Consider the following 21,514-nt stretch of genomic DNA (forward strand, 5'->3'; position numbering starts at 1 on the left):
AGTTAACAACACAACAACCCTAACTATCTATGAGGGTTTAACTATTAGTTTAAAAAAATCTAGAAAGTATCTTAATACGTAGTCACATTTGGTGCTTCTCTTAACCCTCTTTTTAATGTGTGAAGGTTAGCAGTGACGAGAAGCTCTGCAGTTTAGCTCAGGAAATACAGACCTTGGAAATATGCTGAGACACGATTGGAGCATGAATGCTAACTGCATCCGTATACAATTCCATTGCTATTTTCAAAGCTGCATTGACTCATTTATTTTAAATGAGTTTGAAGCTGTGGTTAAAACAGTAGCTGGAAGAATTTCTTCGGCACATTAATATTCCCACATCATAACTTCAAGGTTGTAATGAACTACGAAAATGGGAGATGGAAAGAATGTTGAGTCTGTCGAGAAGAGAAGGCTGAGGGCGGACCTGAAAGTTCTGAAAGGGTTTGACAGGGTCGACATAGAAATGTCTCCACTTGTGGGGGAAATCCCAAACTAGGGGCCATCAATATAAGATCCTCACTAATAAATCCAATCGGGAATTCAGGAGAAACTTCTTTACCCAGAGTGTGGTGAGAATGTGGAACTTGCTACCACAGGGAGTGCAGTGAAACCTGTATCAACTGACACTCCCATAAAAAGACACTCCCCAAAAAATGGACACTTATTGACAGTCCCAAATAACACGTTGTAAAAGATGCAAGAAGCACTCTGAAATCATGGACACTTGCAAATTCTGAACTACAGTTAGCCTTCTATCTACCAAGTCCCTTTACAACTTAAAACACGGAACACACCTTGACATCACACTTTAAAATGTTCGAAGTGCGCTCTGTGTCTGAGTCTGAGGATAGTGATGACTCATGGATTGTACTGGATTCATTTTTGTCCCCCACAGCCTCTGTCCCTGCTGGTATCGGGGATTGAATCCCCCACAGCCTCTGTCCCTGCTGGTATCGGGGATTGAATTCCCCACAGCCTCTTCCCCTGCTGGTATCGGGGTTTGAATCCCCCACAGCCTCTGTCCCTGCTGGTATCAGGGATTGAATCCCCCACAGCCTCTTCCCCTGCTGGTATCGGGGTTTGAATCCCCCACAGCCTCTGTCCCTGCTGGTATCGGGGTTTGAATCCCCCACAGCCTCTGTCCCTGCTGGTATCGGGGTTTGAATCCCCCACAGCCTCTGTCCCTGCTGGTATCGGGGTCTGAATCCCCCACAGCCTCTGTTCCTGGGGTGTGAATCCCTCCTGCAGCCTCCGTCAGTACATGCAATGACCATTTTGCAAATAAGGATAGCTGATGCCAGTCCCTTGGGCGTCCATAATTAACAGGTTTTGCTGTAGTAGAGGTGAATAATATAGATGTATTTAAGGGGAATCTAAATGAGTGCATGAGGGAGAAAGGAATAGAAGGATATGTTGACGGGGTGAGATGAAGAGGGGTGGGAGGAGGCTCGTGTGGAGCATAAACACCAGCACGGACTAGTTGGCCGAATGACTGCTGTGTGTTCAGTGTCATCCTATGTTTTGAGTATCTGGGAAAGAGATGATTAACCGTCATATTTCACACCAGGATTCAATGAGCTGATAGGCTACAGAACTATAATGTCAAGGAAAGCAGCAAGTTAAACTGCCTTCATTGAAACATGTAAGATTCTGAGGGGGATTGACAGGGTAGATGCGGAGAGGTTGTTTCCCCCTGGCTGGAGAGTCTAGAACTAGGGGTCACAGTCTCAGGATAAGGGGTCGGCCATTTAGGACTGAGATAAGGAGGAATTTCTTCACTCAGAGGGTGGTGAATCTTTGGAATTCTCTGCCCCAGAGGGCTGTGGAGGCTGAGTCTTTGAGTATATTCAAGGCTGAGATCGATAGATTTTTGGACTCTCGGGGAATCAAGGGATATGAAGATCGGGCGGGAAAGTGGCATTGAGGTCGATGATCAGCCGTGATCTTATTGAATGATGGAGCAGGCTCGAGGGGCCGAATGGCCGACTCCTAATTCTTATGTTATCTTGTTATGTTCTTAAGGATGTGGAATATAAATTTAGATAAGCTTTGCTTGATTTTATTTGTTGGGTGGGGGTGCGCGGGATGGTCGGGAGAGACTTTGTAGGTCATTTAGCCGCTCCGTGCTTTCCGCTGTAATCGGTGTTGGGGATCCCAGTGGCCAAGTGAATTTGAACATTATATTCTGACGGTCTGTAATGCCGTTACAGCTGCGTAGCTCAATCCCAGCCACCTCTTCGTTCAGCGCACGTTTATTGTGGTAAATGTGTGTGAGCATCAGGCTGGGACGAAGGGCTCCCTGACCCATGTTCCGTTATCCCTGACTGTTCCCATGCTTTGGCTTAAGTAGTAAAATAAGTTTGTTTGCTGAACCTACCATTTTGCCCCAGTACAACAGGGGAAACAAGAGACCCTTTGAACTGAGCCATAACATAGGGGTTACTGATTGAGAGAAGCAGTGTGACTAGATCAACTTTTTAATCTAATTGATTCCTCTTGGTTACTTTGGCACCCACTTGTCCTTTGCAAAGCAGGAGTTGCTGGCTACAAAACGCATCTAATACTAATTTATCTTATTGAAAACAAGGAGTGTTGTTGTAACAATCTTTTTTGAATTGTAGAAACCCTGTCTTGATGAAGATTATTGGACGATAGTATCTTGGATACTTAATTTCCTTTGCAAGTTACTAGTTTATTCCCATTTTTCCAATAGGTTTAGCGATCTATATGGATTGCAACAGGAGATTGCCAGATATCTAGGTATAGTTTTTATAAATAGAATTCTTTATAGTAAGCACGAACAATTCCTGCAGATCTTTGTTCAATGAAACTGGTTTCAGGGGTTTGGAAACCAACTTCTGCAATTTTCTGGTCAGATCGTGTGCGGTGGTTAAGCCAAAGTTAAAAGTTGTTGGCATAAAGTGTATAAATGTGTAAATGTGCACTGTTCATATCAAAAAAAAAAGAGGAGGCCAAAAGCAACACTTCTTTTCCCCCAATAGGTTTTACTGTGAAGTAAAATACCATCTCATTATTTAAAAAATATGGGGAAATACATTACTTTTTAAAAGTTTATTTTTATGGGACACGTAATATACAATCTGTTTTTAAAAAAAGAAATAGAAATTAAGTTGAAGTAAGTAAGCGATTTATTATGAACATTTCAGTCAGAACCAAAGGCCATTCAAAATTCAGAAGCCTTAAGCTAGAGGAGAGATTAGAGAAAACATTGGCCCAGAAATTGGTGTCGGGGGCTTCCCGCGGGTGCAAGCCCCCGACCTACACTTACATAGCACGCCGACAGTTGAAGCCTGGCCCTGCGTGGATTTCCTGTCAGTGGCCCGGTTCAGCTCCCAGCGCGCTGTGCTTGCGTGATCCAGCGGCGTAGTTAGTTCGATGAGCCGGCTGGGATCACGTGAGCACTGGGCAACCAATCGGAGGTTGCAAAAGTTCATTCATGAGTTTGATAGTAAGAACTGTCAAACTCATGAAAACTCTGGGTGCCCAAAACAGTACTTAAACTTCAAATAAAAGTTTTTTAAAAATCCCACTAATTAAATGAACTATTAATAACTAAAAAAAAACTAATTTAAACAATCATTCAAATTTTTGAAAAAATAATTTTAACATCGGGTATAAAAATACACTTACCTTACTGTAAAGTCTTTAAAAATAATAAACCTGTGGAAAAAAAATGTCTAACTTTAATTAATCGACCACGTACCTTTTAAAACTAAGTACTTACGTCTGCTTTTTTCTCGCGTAAAAACTGGAGGCCTTATCGCACGGGCAACCCTGTATTTAAAAAAAAAAAAAAAAAAAAAAAAAAAATTTTAAAAAGGAATTTCAGCGTGCACGCGCAGACTCCTGCGTGCACGCGTTCGACCTCTGAACCCCTTGGTTCAGAGGAAAGGAAATGCCGGTTTTCCACGCATGCGCTGTGCATGCTGAAAACCGGCAATTCCATTGGGCCCACGCGTGAGTACACGGTGCTTACTCACGCGTTGGGACCCGAATTACTGGGCCATTGTGTCACACAATAGTGGATGTGTGGAACAGACTCCCTGAAAAGGCGGATGATTTGAGGAAGCTGCATTGCTACCTGTTGAGGAAGGGGGAATTAAGGGTCATCGAGATGTTAAAGCACTCATTCTTTTCCCCCCCAGGAGAAATGGAAAGGAATGTAGTGTTCCTTAAATCAGGAATCAGCAGATGGTGTTTGGGGATCACGGTAGGGAGTCCACGATGGAGTAATCCGGCATGGCATCTGGATGGAGTGAGCTTGATGGGCCTAATGGCCTTTTCTCACCCCATGTTCTTCTGTTAAATCTAATAATTTAATTGATATATTTTTAAGGGTCACATAGGGGTGAAGGACCAACTGAATTCAGAGCCGAAGTGACCCAAGTTGGGTCTATTTAAGTTAATTTAACAAGTACAGGTTGAGCGTTCCGAATCCGGCAACCCCGGGACCGAGGCCGAGTCGGTTTTCGTGTTTTTCCAGACTTCGGAACGTGTTTCTGATGTCCGAAGTCCAGAAATGCCTGGGCCCAGGTTGCGCTATTTCCGGTTTTTGGTAAGCCTCCCTCAGGGTGTCTGGGTTCCGGGACATTTTACAGATTCCGGACGACCCTGCTACCAATTGTCCCGGAGTCTTGATTCTGGAATTCCGGATTTTGGACGCTCAACCTGTACTGAAATTTAGCTCAGTTTGTTGCCTACTTGTTTGGTTCAATCAGTCATTTCACGAGGCTGCACGCATGTGTCCCCTCGCACATGTCTGATATTTTCTCTCTCGCACGTCTTGGCAGGTGCACAGCTGCTGCCCTGAGCTACGCTGTCAACACTGCAATTGATGGTTCCTCAACTGTTTTGTTTTTTGTTTTAAAGTTGAATAAAATTCCTACTTGGCAGCTGCCAGTTCACTGTTGGATGTGGCCGAGAGGCGTTCTGCTAGCAAAGGCGCTTTTAGCTTTTAATTAGTTAGTGGGTTAGTACGCCACCCTGAGCCGTATACACCAGGTGGAGCTGGGATTCGACTCCTGCTCTCCGCTGGGTTATTGTTTTCAGCCACTGCAGTTGACCGTGCTGCCCCTGGGGAAGTGAGTAGGCTGGAGTTCCCCTTCCAGTCGAAGAACTGGTGTGCAGATATTAGAGTGGAACGTAGTGTGACCTTGAAAGAAAGCACGAGCGGACTATTTATTTAGCACCGATTTGCTATCCTGGGACTGTTTGATTCATACTGATCCGAGGATTCTTGCACCTGCAAAAGTGGATGAGCAAGCATTGGCTGAAGAGAGAATGATTTTTTTTGCTCGTTCATGAGGAATTCATTATAGTTTCCCTCAATCATAGTGTTAAACTCACTAGTATCTGGTTAATTTAACACAGTGACACATCTGTATTGTTCAGAGGTGTCACTTCGAACTGCTTCGCCGATCAGCTATTCTCAGCCCTGAACAGCCAACGGAATGATTGGACTATTTACTTTTGCCTGCTGCCCACAGTAAAAAGGGAAATTTTTTAAAACTAGATTTCTAGAAATGAAGACGAAGCTCCGGAGCAAAAGTATTTTTGAAATATACTTATAGGGAATGAATCATCCATCTTCTACACAGAATATGGTTTGATGTTGTACACAGGTGTTCAATTAGATTAAAGATCCTATTAAAATTATAATTTCTTCTGGGTTTTTCGAACAGATGAGGTTGGGTTAAATAACCTGCCAACGTTGACCATCGAGGCTCACCCGTGTAGAATAGCCACTTGGAAGAACTACTGTGAAGATGCTGGCTCCCATGGACCCGTCTACCTACAGGAGAAGGGGTTGGGAAGGGGGTGGGGGAGGTCTCAACACTTGTGTCTAAAGGAAGCATTAAAGATTTCAGATGATTGTGTACTTGTTAACTTTTACCAACTTGTTTTCAGACTACAAAAAACTGCTGTGCACTTTCTTTTGACTATTGGTACCTAGAGAGTTTGAGATACAATAGGAGTATGCATAAGACTAAATATATCTTGGGTAGAAACAAAGGCAAGAGTTTGTGAAGCGATGGTTATCCCCATATCATTATACGGATCGGAGTGTTGGGAGGTGAGATAAGTTGATGAGCAAAAGATACCAACAGCAGAGGTGAGTTAGCTGGGAGGAATACTAGGAGTATCCAGGATGCAAACAATCTTGAATCAAGAATGATATAATAAGGACATGGCTTGCACAAGGAACAAAGCTGGTACAGAAGATCCAGGAGAGGTGACTGCAATGGTTTGGGCACATTTCAAGAATGGAAACCGCTGGAATACCTTTCATGGCCCCTGAGTACAGAGGTACATGGATCAAGAGATCGAGGAAGACCAAGGAAGCACTGGATAGACAATGTCAAGAGTGGCTTGTCACAGAAAGGGATCCAGGTGACTGAAGCGGACAGGCTAGTTCAGAACCGACAACAGTGGAGTGAATTCATTGGGCTCCATCGTCACTGCTGAGCTGATGGGTGGGGTTTCAGTAGTTACTAGTAAAAAGAGCAGAGTGTGAAGTGTACTCCGTCAAACTGCAAGCCACAAATCACACACAAAGCTCCTTTTGGGACCATTTCACTTCCTGACTCAGTTCGATGTTCTGCTCCTTTAGTTACTCTTTGTGTACGGTACCAAAACTCACCATGCAATTCGATTTCTCTTAGTAATTAAACAACAAATATAAGTGGAGCTTTTAAATATAATCGGTTTCATTAGTTCCCAGACAGGACATTAGTACCTTGATGGTTTAATAGGTAGGTAAACTGAACCTTTTGGTCTCCGACCAATACAAGCAGTGTTGGTTAATCACTGAGTGACGTCATTGGCTGGAACTGCTGTGGAATGGGAGAATTATAGAACCTTAACTTTGCATTGAATGCGACTACACTCTCCCTCATGTTATTTACAAGACATTGCCAGAAATTAATGTTTTAGATTATTTCATTGTAGAATTGTGCAACTTTTCAGCATTTTCTTTGTCTCAAAGAACGACATTGGTCAATTCTTTCAATTCTCCAGAAACAAGGGGAAATTACGGAACCTAGGTGTTTCTTGAACAAACATCATTAAAATTGTAATAAAAACAGAAAATGTTGGGAACACTCAGGTCAGGCAGAAAGAATCCCAAGTTAACATTTCAGGTTGATGACCTTTCATCAGAACTAGGGGATGTTGGCGATGAAAGTTTTTAAGCAAGTACAAAGTCAGGGAAAAGTAGGACAGGAAAAGAACAAAAGGGAGAGGTCTGTGATAGGATGGAGGGCAAGAGTGAAATCATAATCTTTACTTCAGTAACAAAACATTAATGTATGTGTGGTGCCAATCGTCCGATTGTGGTACACAGTCCACATCAATGTTTGAACTTCTTTGAGAGATTCTCAGAATCAATACCCCTTTAAAAATTGGATTTGTTTTAGCAATGGAGTCCTTCCGTCCATTTTAGTATCGTCCTGGGTAATGACTGTTTTACTAATGGATCATATCCCACATGGAAGATGTGCTCCAATTATTTTTTTTCAATGGCACTTTGGTGCATTGGAACAATGGTAAACTGTGTATATAAGAGAGAATTTGTATTTATATAGTTAAGCAAACACAGCAGCCACAAACCCAAGTCAAAAAACATTTTGGGACACAGTATGAGTAATTTGAGACATGTGTGGTGAGTGTTGCATGGCTCGGGAGGACCGGTGACTTTGGACCTGTGGTTCCCAAAGCTCCCCCCCACTGGGGGTTTCCTCACCTCGTGTCTGGGTCTAGTGTAGACTCATTGATAGAGATTGATGGCTGTGATTGGTCAACAACTCCATTATCATTGGATCATGGACTCCCAGGATCGTAGATGGTGAACTAGATGAACCTCGGTCTTTTTTTGTCTAGCAATTCCTATGTTCAATCTATTTTATGGTGTTGGCTTGGAGAAGAATGTTGGCCAGGAGGACATCGAGAGAAGTTCCTGCTCTTTACATTTGGTTTAACATCTCGTCTGGTAAAATAACATTTCCAACAATGCAGCACTCCCAAAGAACTGCGATGAAGAGTTGGAGTAGATGTTGTGCTCAAGTCCCGGAGTAGGACTTGAACCCCTGACCATCAGACTCCAGACCGCCACCGCTCAGCCAAGCTGACACTTGTATATGTGCAGATATAATATATTAATAGCTTTTGGTCAACAGATCACATTCTGATTCTAATTATATTTTCTTTGTTTTTCTAACATCGCAGTGGCCAGTTTGCTATAGTGAAGAAATGCTGTGAGAAAAGCACTGGCATTGAATATGCAGCAAAGTTTATTAAGAAGCGGCAAGTTCGAGCCAGCCGGAGGGGAGTGAGACGCGAGGAAATTGAACGGGAGGTGAACATCCTACAGCAGATCCAGCACCCGAACGTTATCACTCTACACGATGTCTATGAGAATAAAACAGATGTTGTCCTCATTCTGGAGCTGTGAGTAAAAGGATTTCCTTTTCTGTTGGTGGGATAAAGAAAATCTCAGAACAGGAAGGATAGTATTAATTATCCTGAACAATGAGATGCTGAAACAGGATTCCCCTAATGTCCAGAATTATTTCTGTCAGTGTTAATGAGCAACAGGGTTCAACCCAGCACCAAGTAAACATCGAGGCTTTTGTCTCCAATTTAAAGATTTTCCCAATAATCAAACCACTCATTGTTCCTTATTTGTTCAACTCTCTATCTCTTTTTCTTTTTCTCTTTCTCTCCTTTTCCTCCTTCACCCTCTCTTTCTCTTTCTCTCACTAAGCTAGCAGCTCCTCTATGACACTCCTCATGGAGAGTAGTGGGGATACGCTGTCATCTATCTATATATTATATAAATAAAAGGATAGTGGTGTCTATCTGTCTGTCTGCTATACACTCAAGTTAGAGCGTACCTACACATGTTATATCAAAAGAAAGCTGATGATCAGGGGAGTGTCATAGGCGTATTTACTTTTTGGTCAGACAAAAATTGTTCGGACAGTATACAAAAAACGTTCAAAAATCCGCTCATTAGCGGTTGACCAATCCTACCGCTCATTAGCGTTGAGTGACGTGATGGTTGACCAATCCTACAGTTCAGTGACCTGATAGTTGACCAATCGGTGCATCACGGGTGGGACCTAATCCTGCAGCCTCCCGAAGAGTCGCCGCCATTTTTTCCCCTGCTTTTCCTCAACAGCGAGCGGGGCAGCTGCGTCAGCCCGCCGGAGCGGGAGGTGAGTTGGGGTCACTCGAGCCGCACCTCACAACCGCTCGGCCCGAGACAGAGCGGGTGAGCGGCAGCGGCCAGCCATCAACCGCGCGGCCCTCGAAACTGCCCTGGCAACGCTGGGCCCCCCCAGCTAGTATATTATGTAACGAGGAATATCTGATTAGGGCTACTAATTTATGTAATTTTAAAAAAGAAATCACATGTATTGGTCTATTTTCAGGTTTAAATTGTGATTTTTTTTTAAAATCCTTTTTCTTCTTAAATTGTAAATTGGTGGCCTTGATATATTTGCCCTATCTGTCTTGGCCCCATGTACTGGAATTCCCTCCCTAAGCCCCTCTCTCCACCTGCCTCTCCTTTAAGACCCTGTTTTATAAGCTCCTGCATCCTTGTCCAAGCTTTTGGCCGCCTCCTCTAATCTCTCCCTCTTTGGAGCAGGGCCCGTATTTGTCTAATTATGCCTCTGTCCAAGGCGCTGCGTAAATGCAATCTGTTGTTGTAACATCATGCTTCCTCTGTTGCCCTTTGCTATCCCGCAAGTATATATGTGCACTTGGGATGCTGTAACCTGCAGGGCTACGGACCAAGAGCTGGGAAGTGGGATTAGGCTGGATAGCTCTTTGTTGACCGGCGCGGACACGATGGGCCGAAATGGCCTCCTTCCGTGCTGTAACTTTCTATGATATGCAAATTACCTGTAATTGATACGGCACAAATTTCATATTCATAAAATAGCAACGTACTAATATAGATATAGCAAGTGAGAATTCCAAATTTATCAACCAGCAATTTCAAAAAAAACTTCCAATCAACGATCAGCTACCAATAACGAGTAAAAGCAGAACCAATCGGAGCCCTTCAATTGTCTTCTTGAGTATTCTTTTCACTACCTCAACTAAACAGAGCTATAATGGCCCAGTAATTCCTTTCCAAACGCGCGAGTACGGTCGGGGTACTCACGCGTCTGGCCGGAGGAAATGCCGGTTTTCAGCATGCACAGCGCATGCAGGGAAAACTGGCATTTCCTGTCCTCTGAACGAAGGGGTTCAGAGGCAGAACGCGCGCGACTGCACAGGCAGCGCGTGCGCAGTAAAATTCCTTTTTTTTTTTTTCCCCCCAAGAGTTGCGCGCGTGTAAAGGCCTCCGGTCTTTACGCATGGAAAAACAAGATGTAAGTATTTAGTTTTTCAGGTAAGTGGGCTTTTAGTACAATGTAGAAATTTTTTTTCCACAGGTTTGTTATTTTTAAAGAATTTACAGGATGTTAAGTTTAGTTTTAGACCCTATTTTTTAAAAATATATTTTTTTCAAAAAATTGATTAATTGTTTAAAACATTTTAAAAAACTTAGTTATTATAATCAGAGGGATGTTTTTTAAAATTTTATTTAAAGTTAAAGTAGTGTTTTGGCAGCCCATACTTTTCATGAGTTTGACAGCTCTTACTGTCAAACTCATGAATGAGTTTCCCCTCCCCTGATTGGCTGCAGAGTGCTCACCTGATCCCAGCCGGCACATCGCACTAACTACGCCGCTGGATCAGGTAAGCACATCGCGCCGACATCTGAACCGGGCCAGTGACAGGACATGCAAGCAGGCCCGGGCTTCAGATGTCGGCGCGCAGGGTGAGTGCAGATCGGGGGCTTGCACGCGCGGCAAGCACCTGATCCTAATTTCAGGGCCATTATGCTTAAGCTTTCAACTTTTCAGCCAGAATCTTGCCTTGTAGTTACAGCTCGAACCTTACTGCCTCCCATTACCTAGGCTCATAGTTCACCCAGCTTCCTCGCTCTCGGACCCTTGCGTACTTTGCCCCTTCCAGGCATCAATAATAGTTGACTTGATCAAGGCATTTAAAATCTTGAAAGGATTTGCTCGGGTTAATGCCGAGAGTTCCTCTGGTGTGAGAATCAAGAAGGGCTATAATAAAATTAGAGCCAAGCTATTCAGGAGGACGATCAGAAGGCACTTTTTCCACATAAAGGGTAGTAGAAATCTGGAGCTCTCCCCCCCCCCAAAAGGCTGTGGATGCTGGAGACAATTGGTGCTTTCAAGACTGAGATCGATAGATTTTTGTTCAGTAAGGGTTTTAAAGGATATGGGTAAAAGGCCCGAGGGGCTGAATGGCCTCCTCCTGTTCCTATGTTCCTAATGAATGCAATAGTAAGGTAGGCTAACCACACCAATAATAATAACTGCAGCCGAGCTGCATTCTCCTGCCACCTGCTCCCTATCGCAAATGTGACGCACATGCCACACATTCCAGCCCCCCTCAACTCCCAGAGACAGAGTGCGTGGAGAGATAGAGGCCATTCAGCCCCTCGGGCCTGCTCCGCCATTCAATTAGATTATGGCTGTGTGTGACTCAGACAGAAGAGACAAGTTATAAGGAGAGACGTGCAAATGGAGTGTGTATAGAGAAATACAGGGATTGACATGTGTGAGAGGCATACCGACAGAGGGAGGGAGAGGCAGATACACAAGGAAAATGGATAGCCAGAGACAGACAGCAATAATTAGAGAATTGAAGAAGAGCAGAGAGTTACAGAAGGTGACATACTATGTCCTTTTTATTCAAGAGCTGTGGTACAGTAGCTCACCTATATTCTGTAATAATACATTGTATGGTATAATACCCCTGTCAATATATAATATCCTATCCTCCAGCTTACTGTGAGCAATACAGTGGGAAATCCACTAGTTACTATATGAAATAAAGAATAGATTTGCCTTTCTAATCTAGGCTTTATTAACTTAAAAATCCTGTAGCACATCTTCAACACCCAGTCCCAACTAAAGGCTGGAAAGAACTGAATTTAAGATGGCCACCACAAATCACATGACATCCACTACCAATGAGATTACAGCATATATCCCAAGGCAGGAAACAAACAACCAATCACAATACTTCTTACTAAACATAAAGAATAATCACCACATTCACCCCTCCTTTTAAAATATACTCCAACCTAAATAACCTTTACAATTTATAATTAATTATTTACAACTAAAACTATGCACAGACAAAATAAAACTATTCAACATAACACAATACTAAGTGAGCAACAACAAATAGTAACATTGCACATAAGTATTAAGTATCTCTCAACTAAAACAATATAATATATTTCAACAATTTTAAAACATTACTATCAATTTAAAAGTCCATTTTCAATCGGTCGACCGGATATCTTGTTCGTGTCGACCTTCTTAACCTTGGTGAAATTCCTTGCCCTTCCACACCAGGAGACACAGAAGTATCTTCTGCAGGAAGGCTATCCATATCCCGATTTTCAACGGTTTCCGGATTAGAAATCCCATCAGGAGGTAAACTGGGACGGTCATGAACATCCATCGAGGGCTGACTAATAGAAGTATAATTATCTGCAATCGGATTGGAGACATTCGTAGTATCTGTAACAGCATCCACATTATCTAAATCATGACTATTGTTAATATCCTCAGAAGAGGGCTGGCCACCACAAGGAGCCAAGTCTTTAATTGAAACGGTACTTTCTTTCCCATCTTGGAATCGAATATGAGCATATTGGGAATTTGCCTCCAACAGCTCCACCTCCTCCACTAAAGGATCATATTTTGACAATCTAACATGGCGTCGAAGCAGCACAGGTCCCTGCATAGTAAGCCATAAAGGTACCGAATATCCCGTAGTAGATCTCCGCGGATAGTTAAAGAGCCTTTCATGGGGGGTCACATTAGTAGCCGTTGAAAGCAATGATCTAATGGAATGCAGGGCATCAGGCAGTACCATTTCCCACTGTGTATTCTTAAGGTTCCGGGATGTCAAAGCCAACATAACTGCCTTCCAGATCACCCCATTGTATCGTTCGCACTGTCCATTACCCTGGGGATTATACGGGGTAGTTCTACTAGTAGAAATTCCCCGACTCTGAAGGTATTCCTTCAACTGGGAAGACATAAAAGAACTTCCCTGATCCGAATGGATATACGCAGGCATCCCAAAGATGACAAAAAGTTGAGTCAGACATTTGATAACTGTAGCAGCTGATACATCTGCGCAAGGAAAAGCAAAAGGGAACCTTGAAAACTCATCCACAACAGTAAATATATATCGGTTTTGAGTAGTTGAAGGAAGAGGCCCCTTAAAATCGATGCTAAAATGTTCAAAAGGAGAAGTAGCCTTTATAAGATGAGCTCGTTGAGGCTTAAAGAAATTCGGTTTACACCGAGCACAGATAGAACATGAAGAAGTCATCCGCTTGACGTCTTCAACTGAAAAGGGCAAATTCTTACTGCGTACGAAGTGTATCATCCTCGTAACCCCAGGATGGCATAAGGCATTGTGAAGATTAATAAGCGTATCTCCGTGAATCACAGAACAATAAGCCCTCGACAGCGCATCAGCAGCAACATTATCCTTCCCCGGACGATAAACTATATCAAAATGGTAACATGCCAACTCAATCCTCCACCTCATTATTTTATCATTCTTAATCTTTCCAAAATGTTTGACATCAAACATAAAGGACACAGACTTTTGATCAGTTACCAACGTAAAATGTCGCCCCGATAAATAATGTCTCCATTTACGCAGTGCTTCTACTATTGCATATGCCTCTTTCTCTATTGAAGAATGCCTTTTTTCACTATTGTTCAAGGTACGTGAGAAAAAGGCCACAGGTCTTCCATTTTGGTTCAGAGTAGCCCCAATTGCAAAATCAGAAGCGTCCGTCTCAATCACAAAAGGAACCTGCTCATCAATAGAATGCACAACTGCTCCAAGGATATCCTTTTTAAAATTATCAAAACACGTCCTGGCCTCCCATGATAGAGGATATGTCGTAACCCGAATAAGAGGCCGGATCTTCTGTGAAAAATTTGCAATCCAATTAGAATAGTAAGAAAACAGTCCAACAGCTCGTTGCAAAGCCTTAGAATTAGTAGGACAAGGTAAATCAATTAATGGTCGCAGACGTTCTGGGTCTGGTTTAATCTTGTTTCCCGAGATAATGTACCCCAGTAGATTTACCTCAGTGGTCGAAAAGGTACACTTCTCTTTATTGAAAGTTAAACCAACTTTTTCCGCAGCTTGAAGGAATCTTTCTAAATTAGAATCATGCTCCACCCTTGATTTGCCACACACCGTGATGTCATCTAAGTATGAAAAGGTGTCAGAGAGAGAGTTATCACTTATAAAAGCATCCATTGCCTGTTGAAAACAAGCAACACCATTAGTAACACCAAATGGTATTCGGCAAAACTGATACAGCTTTCCACCAGCCTCAAAGGCTGTATATGGTTGATCCTTCTTAACAATAGGAATCTGATGATGAGCACTCTTTAGGTCAATAGTGCTAAAAACCTTATACTGAGATACTTTATTGATAAGCTCATCAATCTTAGGCAAAGGGTACGCAGCTAATTGAGTATACCTATTAATAGTTTGGGAATAGTCTATCACCATTCGTTTCTTATGTCTCTCGTTGGTCGTGACAACTACCTGTGCCCGCCAAGGCGAACAACTAGGTTCAATGATTCCTTCCAATAAGAGACGTTGAACTTCAGAATTAATAAATTCTCTATCCTGACTGCTATACCTTCTTGACTTGGTAGCAATTGGCTTACAATCCGGCATCAAATTGGAAAAAAAAGTGATAATGGAGAAATGGATAAAGAGGTTAATCCACAAATAGATAAAGGTGGCTTAGTCCCTCCAAATGAAAGACTAAGACTCGTGTAACTGAAGCACATCATGACCAATCAAAATATCCGCACAGAGATTAGGCAAAACAGATAGGCGTATATCAGTATACATATTACCTAGAAGAATCAATTTCACAAGGCAACAACCAGCTACTTGTGAAGTGAGAGTTGTCTGAGCCATACACACCTGATAGGAAACAGGCGAAATTTTCAAATGCTTCTCCTTTGCAAACTGAAGACTTATAAAACTCTTGGTACTGCCCGTATCTATAAGGGCCTTCACTTCCAACCCATTAACTTGGGCCGTAACTATAGCTTTGTTTAGGCCATGAGCAAATGCAGCAGAAATTGATGCAATAAACACCCTATCTAAAGGCTGAATAGTCACAGAGGAGGTAATTGAACCTGATGATTTACACACACGTGCGTAATGACCTCTCTTGCCGCATTTACTACACACAGCCTCCCGAGCAGGACACTTCAGACGAGGGTGCCGGACGTTCCCACAAAAATAACACTTCTGAATCCTAGAGGCAACAGCCGCTGAAGTAGAAACTGTTTCAGAATCTAGTAAACCACTCCTATTAAGTCCACATAATTCCTTTTCATCCAGAACTGCCGAAACCACAGTCACAGGCCGATTAAAAAGAGCATAAGAATCCAAACTTCTCTGAGCCACATCCAATGTAGAAGCTTGCTCAAAAGCACTCTTAAGATCCAAAGTCTTATTTTCTAACAACCGCTGACGAATTGATCTAGACAGTAATCCATTAATAAAAGCATCCCGTACCGATTCTTCCTTATATTCTTCAGCCGTCACGGCCTTATAATTACAGTTAACACTAAGGCACCGAAGTGCTTGTAAATAAGTATGCAAAGATTCTCCCACCTGCTGCCTACGGGCAGATAGAAGGTGACGTGCAAATACCTCATTCTTTGGTTTAACAAAAATCTTTTCCAATGTAGAAATAGCCACTTCGTAAGTTTTACAGTCCAAAATATATTTATACACATCCGGAGCAATGTAGTTGATCAGCATATTCAGCTTATTTAGAGACTCTTGATCCAACACGCCCAAAAAGTTTTTAAATGTACAATACCAGTGTTTCCATTTATCATCCACTCCTGCAGAATTAGGGTCAGCATTGAATCGTTCTGGTTGAAGATATCGCTCCATTCTGACATAAAGTTAATAAATTGAAATAAAGAATAGATTTGCCTTTCTAATCTAGGCTTTATTAACTTAAAAATCCTGTAGCACATCTTCAACACCCAGTCCCAACTAAAGGCTGGAAAGAACTGAATTTAAGATGGCCACCACAAATCACATGACATCAACTACCAATGAGATTACAGCATATATCCCAAGGCAGGAAACAAACAACCAATCACAATACTTCTTACTAAACATAAAGAATAATCACCACACTATACAAGTACTGAACATCTATCATCTAATAGTGTAAACAACAAGCGAGACACAATAGGTCCCAACCAATCTCCAGTACCACACCAGAAGACAGCCTGCACCGGATTGCCTCCCCCTCTTCCGTGGCCATGTTCGCGCCCGGGTGGCCCTGGAGATGGAGCACGCGGTGTCCGCCGGCACGCTCGAGCTCTTTCGTGACCGGTGGGCGCCGCGGGGACTGGAGTGCATTGTTAATCGGGACAACCAAATTTTAATTTGATTGGTGGAGGGTTATTTAAAAGGGTAATTGGGTTGTTGTCACCTTATTTGTGAAATTGTTTCTTTTTTTGGGTCCAATGAAAAGAGAGGGGTAACCACTCATAATGAAAAGAGAAGACAGCCTGCTCTATTTATCGCCACCTGTTGCTTTCTGTTCTCCAGCCAACGTTCAGTCTATTTAATTTGCTGAGTTTTCACCATATATTCAAGGTCAACTCACCCATATCTAATGATGCCAAATAAACAGGCTAAGTGATGACAATTTAAGTTCCTTGTACAATGTGCCAATAAAGCAATTAGATCTTCATTCAGTCTTGGAACAGGAGTTGAATGGCCTTGTTCAATTTCTGATTTAGAATGGTTTACAGTTTTAAAAAAAGACATTGTTCATGAAAATATATTGTGGGTTAAGGAAAAACAAACGTGAATAAATCAGATTCTTCCCCATTTTTGATCAGAAAGAAAGAACTTGCGTTTATACAGTGCCTGTCACGGCCTCGGGATATCCCACGGCGTTTCACAGCCAATTTAGTATTTTTGAAGCATAGTCATTGCTGCAATGTGTACGCAGCTGCCAATGTGTACGCAGCTGCCAACGTGTACGCAGCTGCCAACGTGTACACAGCTGCAATGTGTACACAGCTGCCAATGTGTACGCTGCAACGATTCACAAACCGCTCTGAGATAAACGGATTTGGCACTGTTGATTGAGGGGAAAATCTTGGCCAGGACACCAAGAGAACTCTCCTGCCCTTCGAATAATGCCACGGGATCTTCTACTTACACCTTTCAGGTGAGACGTTAAACTGAGTCTGCAGATGGGACCTCGGGTTAATGTTGAAATGGCACTTCCGACAGTGCGGCGCTGGAGTGTCAGCCAAGGCTATGTGGTCAAGTCTCTGGATCGGGACTTGAACCCACAACCTTCTGGCTCTGAGGTGAGAGTGCAACCACTGGGCCACGGCTGATATGAGTGTGTACCATAACGTGCACTCCAATTACCAAACCCGCAGTCACACACTGGCCAAGTGGCTGTTTAACATTTCTTAGAAGGATCATTATTCCCGAGTGGGTTGTGGTGCCAGATGTTCCCACTAACAATCTGATTCTAATTTCACTTGTTGCGCTCCCACCATTTGCTCTGTGGGGAAAAATCTGCAGGGCTCCGGGGAAAGAGCAAGGGGAGTGAGATTAATTGGAGAGCTCTTTCAAAGAGCCGACACAGGCACGATGGGCCGAATGGCCGCCTTCTGTGCTGCATCATTCTATAGCCCCCTAGTGTGCAATTATGTAAGTGGTTGCCATTTTATTGTAGTTGCAGGATTTATCATAGGCTGAGATCGTGGGTAATTTCACTCATGTAAATAGGCGACAGATACTTGAACGTGTGAGTACCCTTTATTCCAGCACATTAAAAAGTCAATAGGGTTCAATAGGGAGTCAATGAGGTTGGTTGCACATTTATGCAGTCTAATTATTTGGCACTGCCTTCTCTACTGGACAATTTAACGATTGTTCCTCCAGATATATTTCCACCACGGGGACTGCATGTTGCGTTGTATTTGACGGGCTCATTAGCTGAGTTGCAGCCTGATATTCTTTCTTTCGTGTACCAGTTTTCTTTCCGCCTCTCCTCTGCTGGCTCAGTGGGCGACACTCTTGCCTCTGAGTCAGAAGGTCGTGGGTTCAAGTCCCACTCCAGAGACTTGAGCACAAAAATCTAGGCTGACACTCCAGTGCAGTGCTGAGGGAGTGCCGCACTGTTGGAGGTGCCATCTTTCGGATGTGACGTTAAACCGAGGCCCCGTCTGCGCTCTCAGGTGGACGTAAAAGATCCCACGGCCACTATTTCGAAGAAGTCCTGGCCAATATTTATCCCTCAACCAACATAACAAAAACAGATTATCTGGTCATTATCACATTGCTGTTTGTGGGACCTTGCTGTGCGCAAAATAGCTGCCGTGTTTCCTACATTACAACAGTGACTACACTTGAAAAGTACTTCATTGGCCGTAAAGAGCTTTGAGACGTCCGGTGGTCGTGGCAGGCGCTATATAAATGCAAGACTTTCTTTCCACCAGCACCAACTCCCTATGGCACTTTTCCCAAACGGCAATTCTTTGCGTGTAAGCCTTGAGTCGGCTAGTTAACCATGGGGGACGTCACGCAGCAATCGAAACTTGTTCCCACGTAACATTTACATGGGATTAGAATAGAAAGGGCTTGATGGCCGGCGCGGACATGATGGGCCGCGGGCCTCTTTCTGTGCTGTATGACTCTATGATTTAGAAATGCACACTTATCAGCAGGAATCCTGTGCCATTCCCTACCCCACCACCCCCCCCCCGCCCCAAAGGAGAACTAACTGGGGCACTCTACTTAAGTTGAGTCACCTTTTTTGTTTTATTTTTATGCCAAACTGGGATGAACAAATTCTGTAGTTCATCCATGCGATCTTTGAATGTTTGCCATTGCATATCCACCGTCAACCCTTTAAGTAACATTCCCCAATCCATCCTAGCCAACTCGCGCCTCATACTATCGTAGTTTCCTTTATTTAAATTCAGGACCATAGTCTCTGAGTCAACTACTTCACTCTCCATCTTAATGAAGAATTCTATCATATTATGATCGCTCCGACCAGATTTATTTAGAATAAATCTATTAGACCAAATTTAGTTAGAATTTAATGAAAGCTTCGGCTCCTCCGCAGTAATTACGCTGTTAAATTCCCCACTAAAAGTTAGACCCAAAGGGATCCGGTGTAACCGGGTTTTAACAGCGTATTGTCTGCAAAACAAAGGTTATGGGCCTTAAAAACTCATTTTAATTTGGTGCAGTGTCAAGTTTATCCATTTTAATAAAAATTAAAATTCTTAAGGAACTTTAAAATAAAAAGTTTTTAAAATTTGTTCATCTTTATTTCAGGTTTGCCTTTTCCCCAGTGTGAGAGCCCCAATCTTTGTTTTGCTCGCCAACATTTAAAAAAAGTTAGAATCAAAGGCGCTTACCCACTTCCTGGTTCGCTGTCTGTGAAAGTTCTGTGTTTTGATTGGCTGCTTAGACAGCTTGTTGGCGTCACAGCAGCTCGCACTAGGGGGTTCCCACTAAACTGTCGATTTGAATCACGCGTTGGAAAACCCGAATTTCTCGACACAGAGCTCGCGAGATGTTTGTGCGAACGTCTTTGCTATGCTGCTGACCGCAAATTCCCAGCCATTGTGTTTTGTTAAATATTATACTGTTAAGTGTCTTGCTTTGTCTTTTGGCTTCTGTTTACTTAACCTTGTAAAAAAAAAACCTGACCAAATGGATTTAGCCTGTATATGTTGGTCTTGCAGCCTATTGTTGGCTGCCTTTGGAAGGGATGAGGGAACTTAGTGTGTATCCCACATACACTCCTGTGAGCAATATAATGAGCTAGTCCATACACTGCTTGTATAGGAACGTAGGATTTGTTCGATGGAAGACTTGATCTCCTTATGGAAACTGCCATGAGCATTGGACAGAAGCTTTGGGGCAAAAAGTGCAAACTATAACAGGCCAGTAAGTTAATGATTAAGACAATTGTAGGGCTATGGGGAAAGAGCAGGGGATTGGGATTCATTGGTTACTGTTTGAATAGCTTCCTTCGTGCTGTAAGATTCTCTGATTTATGTTGAAGAGAAGCAAATAAAGAGAAGGAAATTAAATGGTTACTGTTTTGACTAACTGAAGTAGAAAAAGGAAGGAAAAACTGATGTGGAGACAAACCTAAACAAGCAAAACCAGAGGAATGTTAATGGGCAACATGAGCCCGGGGCTGGTAAGGTTGCTGGATTGAATTGGACAATGTCCGATCTCCCTTTTTCTTGTCCTGTATATTCCCGATTGTAAAGATAAGCTGAATAATAGACATAATGGCCCAGAACTTGGTGTCGGGGGCTTGCCGCGCGTGCAAGCCCCCGATGTGCACTTACCCGGCGCGCCGACATCTGAAACCTGGCCCGCAGTGGATTTCCTGTCAGTGGCCCGGTTCAGATGTCGGCGCGCTGTGCTAACCTGACCCAGCGGCGTAGTTAGTGCGATGTGCCGGCTGGGATCAGGTGAGCACTGTTCAGCCAATCAGGGGAGGGGAAACTTCATTCATAAGTTTGAGAGTAAGAACTGTCAAACTCATGAGAAGTACTGCACCCCAAAACACTACTTAAACTTTAAATAAAATTTTTAAAAACATCCCAATCATTAAATTAAGTATAAATAAGTTAAAAAAAATAATTTAAACAATTTTTTTTTGAAAAAAATAAATTTTTAATAAAAAGGGTCTAAAACTAAACTTACCTTATTGTAGATTCTTTAAAATAATAAACCTGTGGGGGGAAAAAAAAATTCTAAATTGCACTAAAACACCACTTACCTGTAAAAATAAATACTTACGTGTGCTTTTTACAAGCGTAAAGACCGGAGGCCTTTAGACATGCGAAAATCCCCCAAAACAGAGGAAATCCAAGACGCACGCGCTGCCCCCTACAGCGCACGCGCTAGCCTCTTCACCTCTTGGGTTAGAGGAAAGGAAATGCCGGTTTTCAGCGCATGCGCTGTGCATGCTGAAAACCGGCATTTCCTCCGGCCAGACGCGTGAGTACCCCTTCCGTACTCACGCGTTTGGGGAGGAATTACTGCCCCATTGAGTAAGGCTTCCATATGTTATGTCTTAGCCCACCTGTTATGTCTTAGCTTAAATTTCAGTCTTTGTTGAGTAAATTTTAATATAACCATTGCCCAGTAAAGCAGTCCAGGGCAAAACAGCACTGATGTACTATTGAGTGAAGCAACATTCAGCCTGGAAGGGCAGTGGAAGCCGATTCAATAGTAACTTTCAAAGATAAATTATATACGTACATGAAAAGGAAAATTTGCAGGGCTATGGGAA

At 42.9% G+C, this 21,514-nt stretch overlaps 1 protein-coding gene across 3 annotated transcripts in view; it reads left to right on the top strand.

The window, feature by feature from the left end:
• The window catches only part of LOC147097248 (death-associated protein kinase 2-like), a 163,396-nt gene that overhangs the window by 72,475 nt on the left and 69,407 nt on the right, over positions 1-21,514 (top strand). For all 3 annotated transcript variants that reach the window (XM_085972039.1, XM_085972041.1, XM_085972040.1), the window contains exon 3: positions 8,245-8,466. In XM_085972039.1, the coding sequence (XP_085828165.1) occupies positions 8,245-8,466 (222 nt within the window). The remainder of the gene's footprint in view (positions 1-8,244; positions 8,467-21,514) is intronic.

The sequence above is a fragment of the Somniosus microcephalus genome, chromosome 32 (assembly GCF_052327205.1).
Source record: "Somniosus microcephalus isolate GS21.2 chromosome 32, FLI_Smic_1.0, whole genome shotgun sequence".
Classification (NCBI taxonomy): Eukaryota; Metazoa; Chordata; class Chondrichthyes; order Squaliformes; family Somniosidae; genus Somniosus; species Somniosus microcephalus.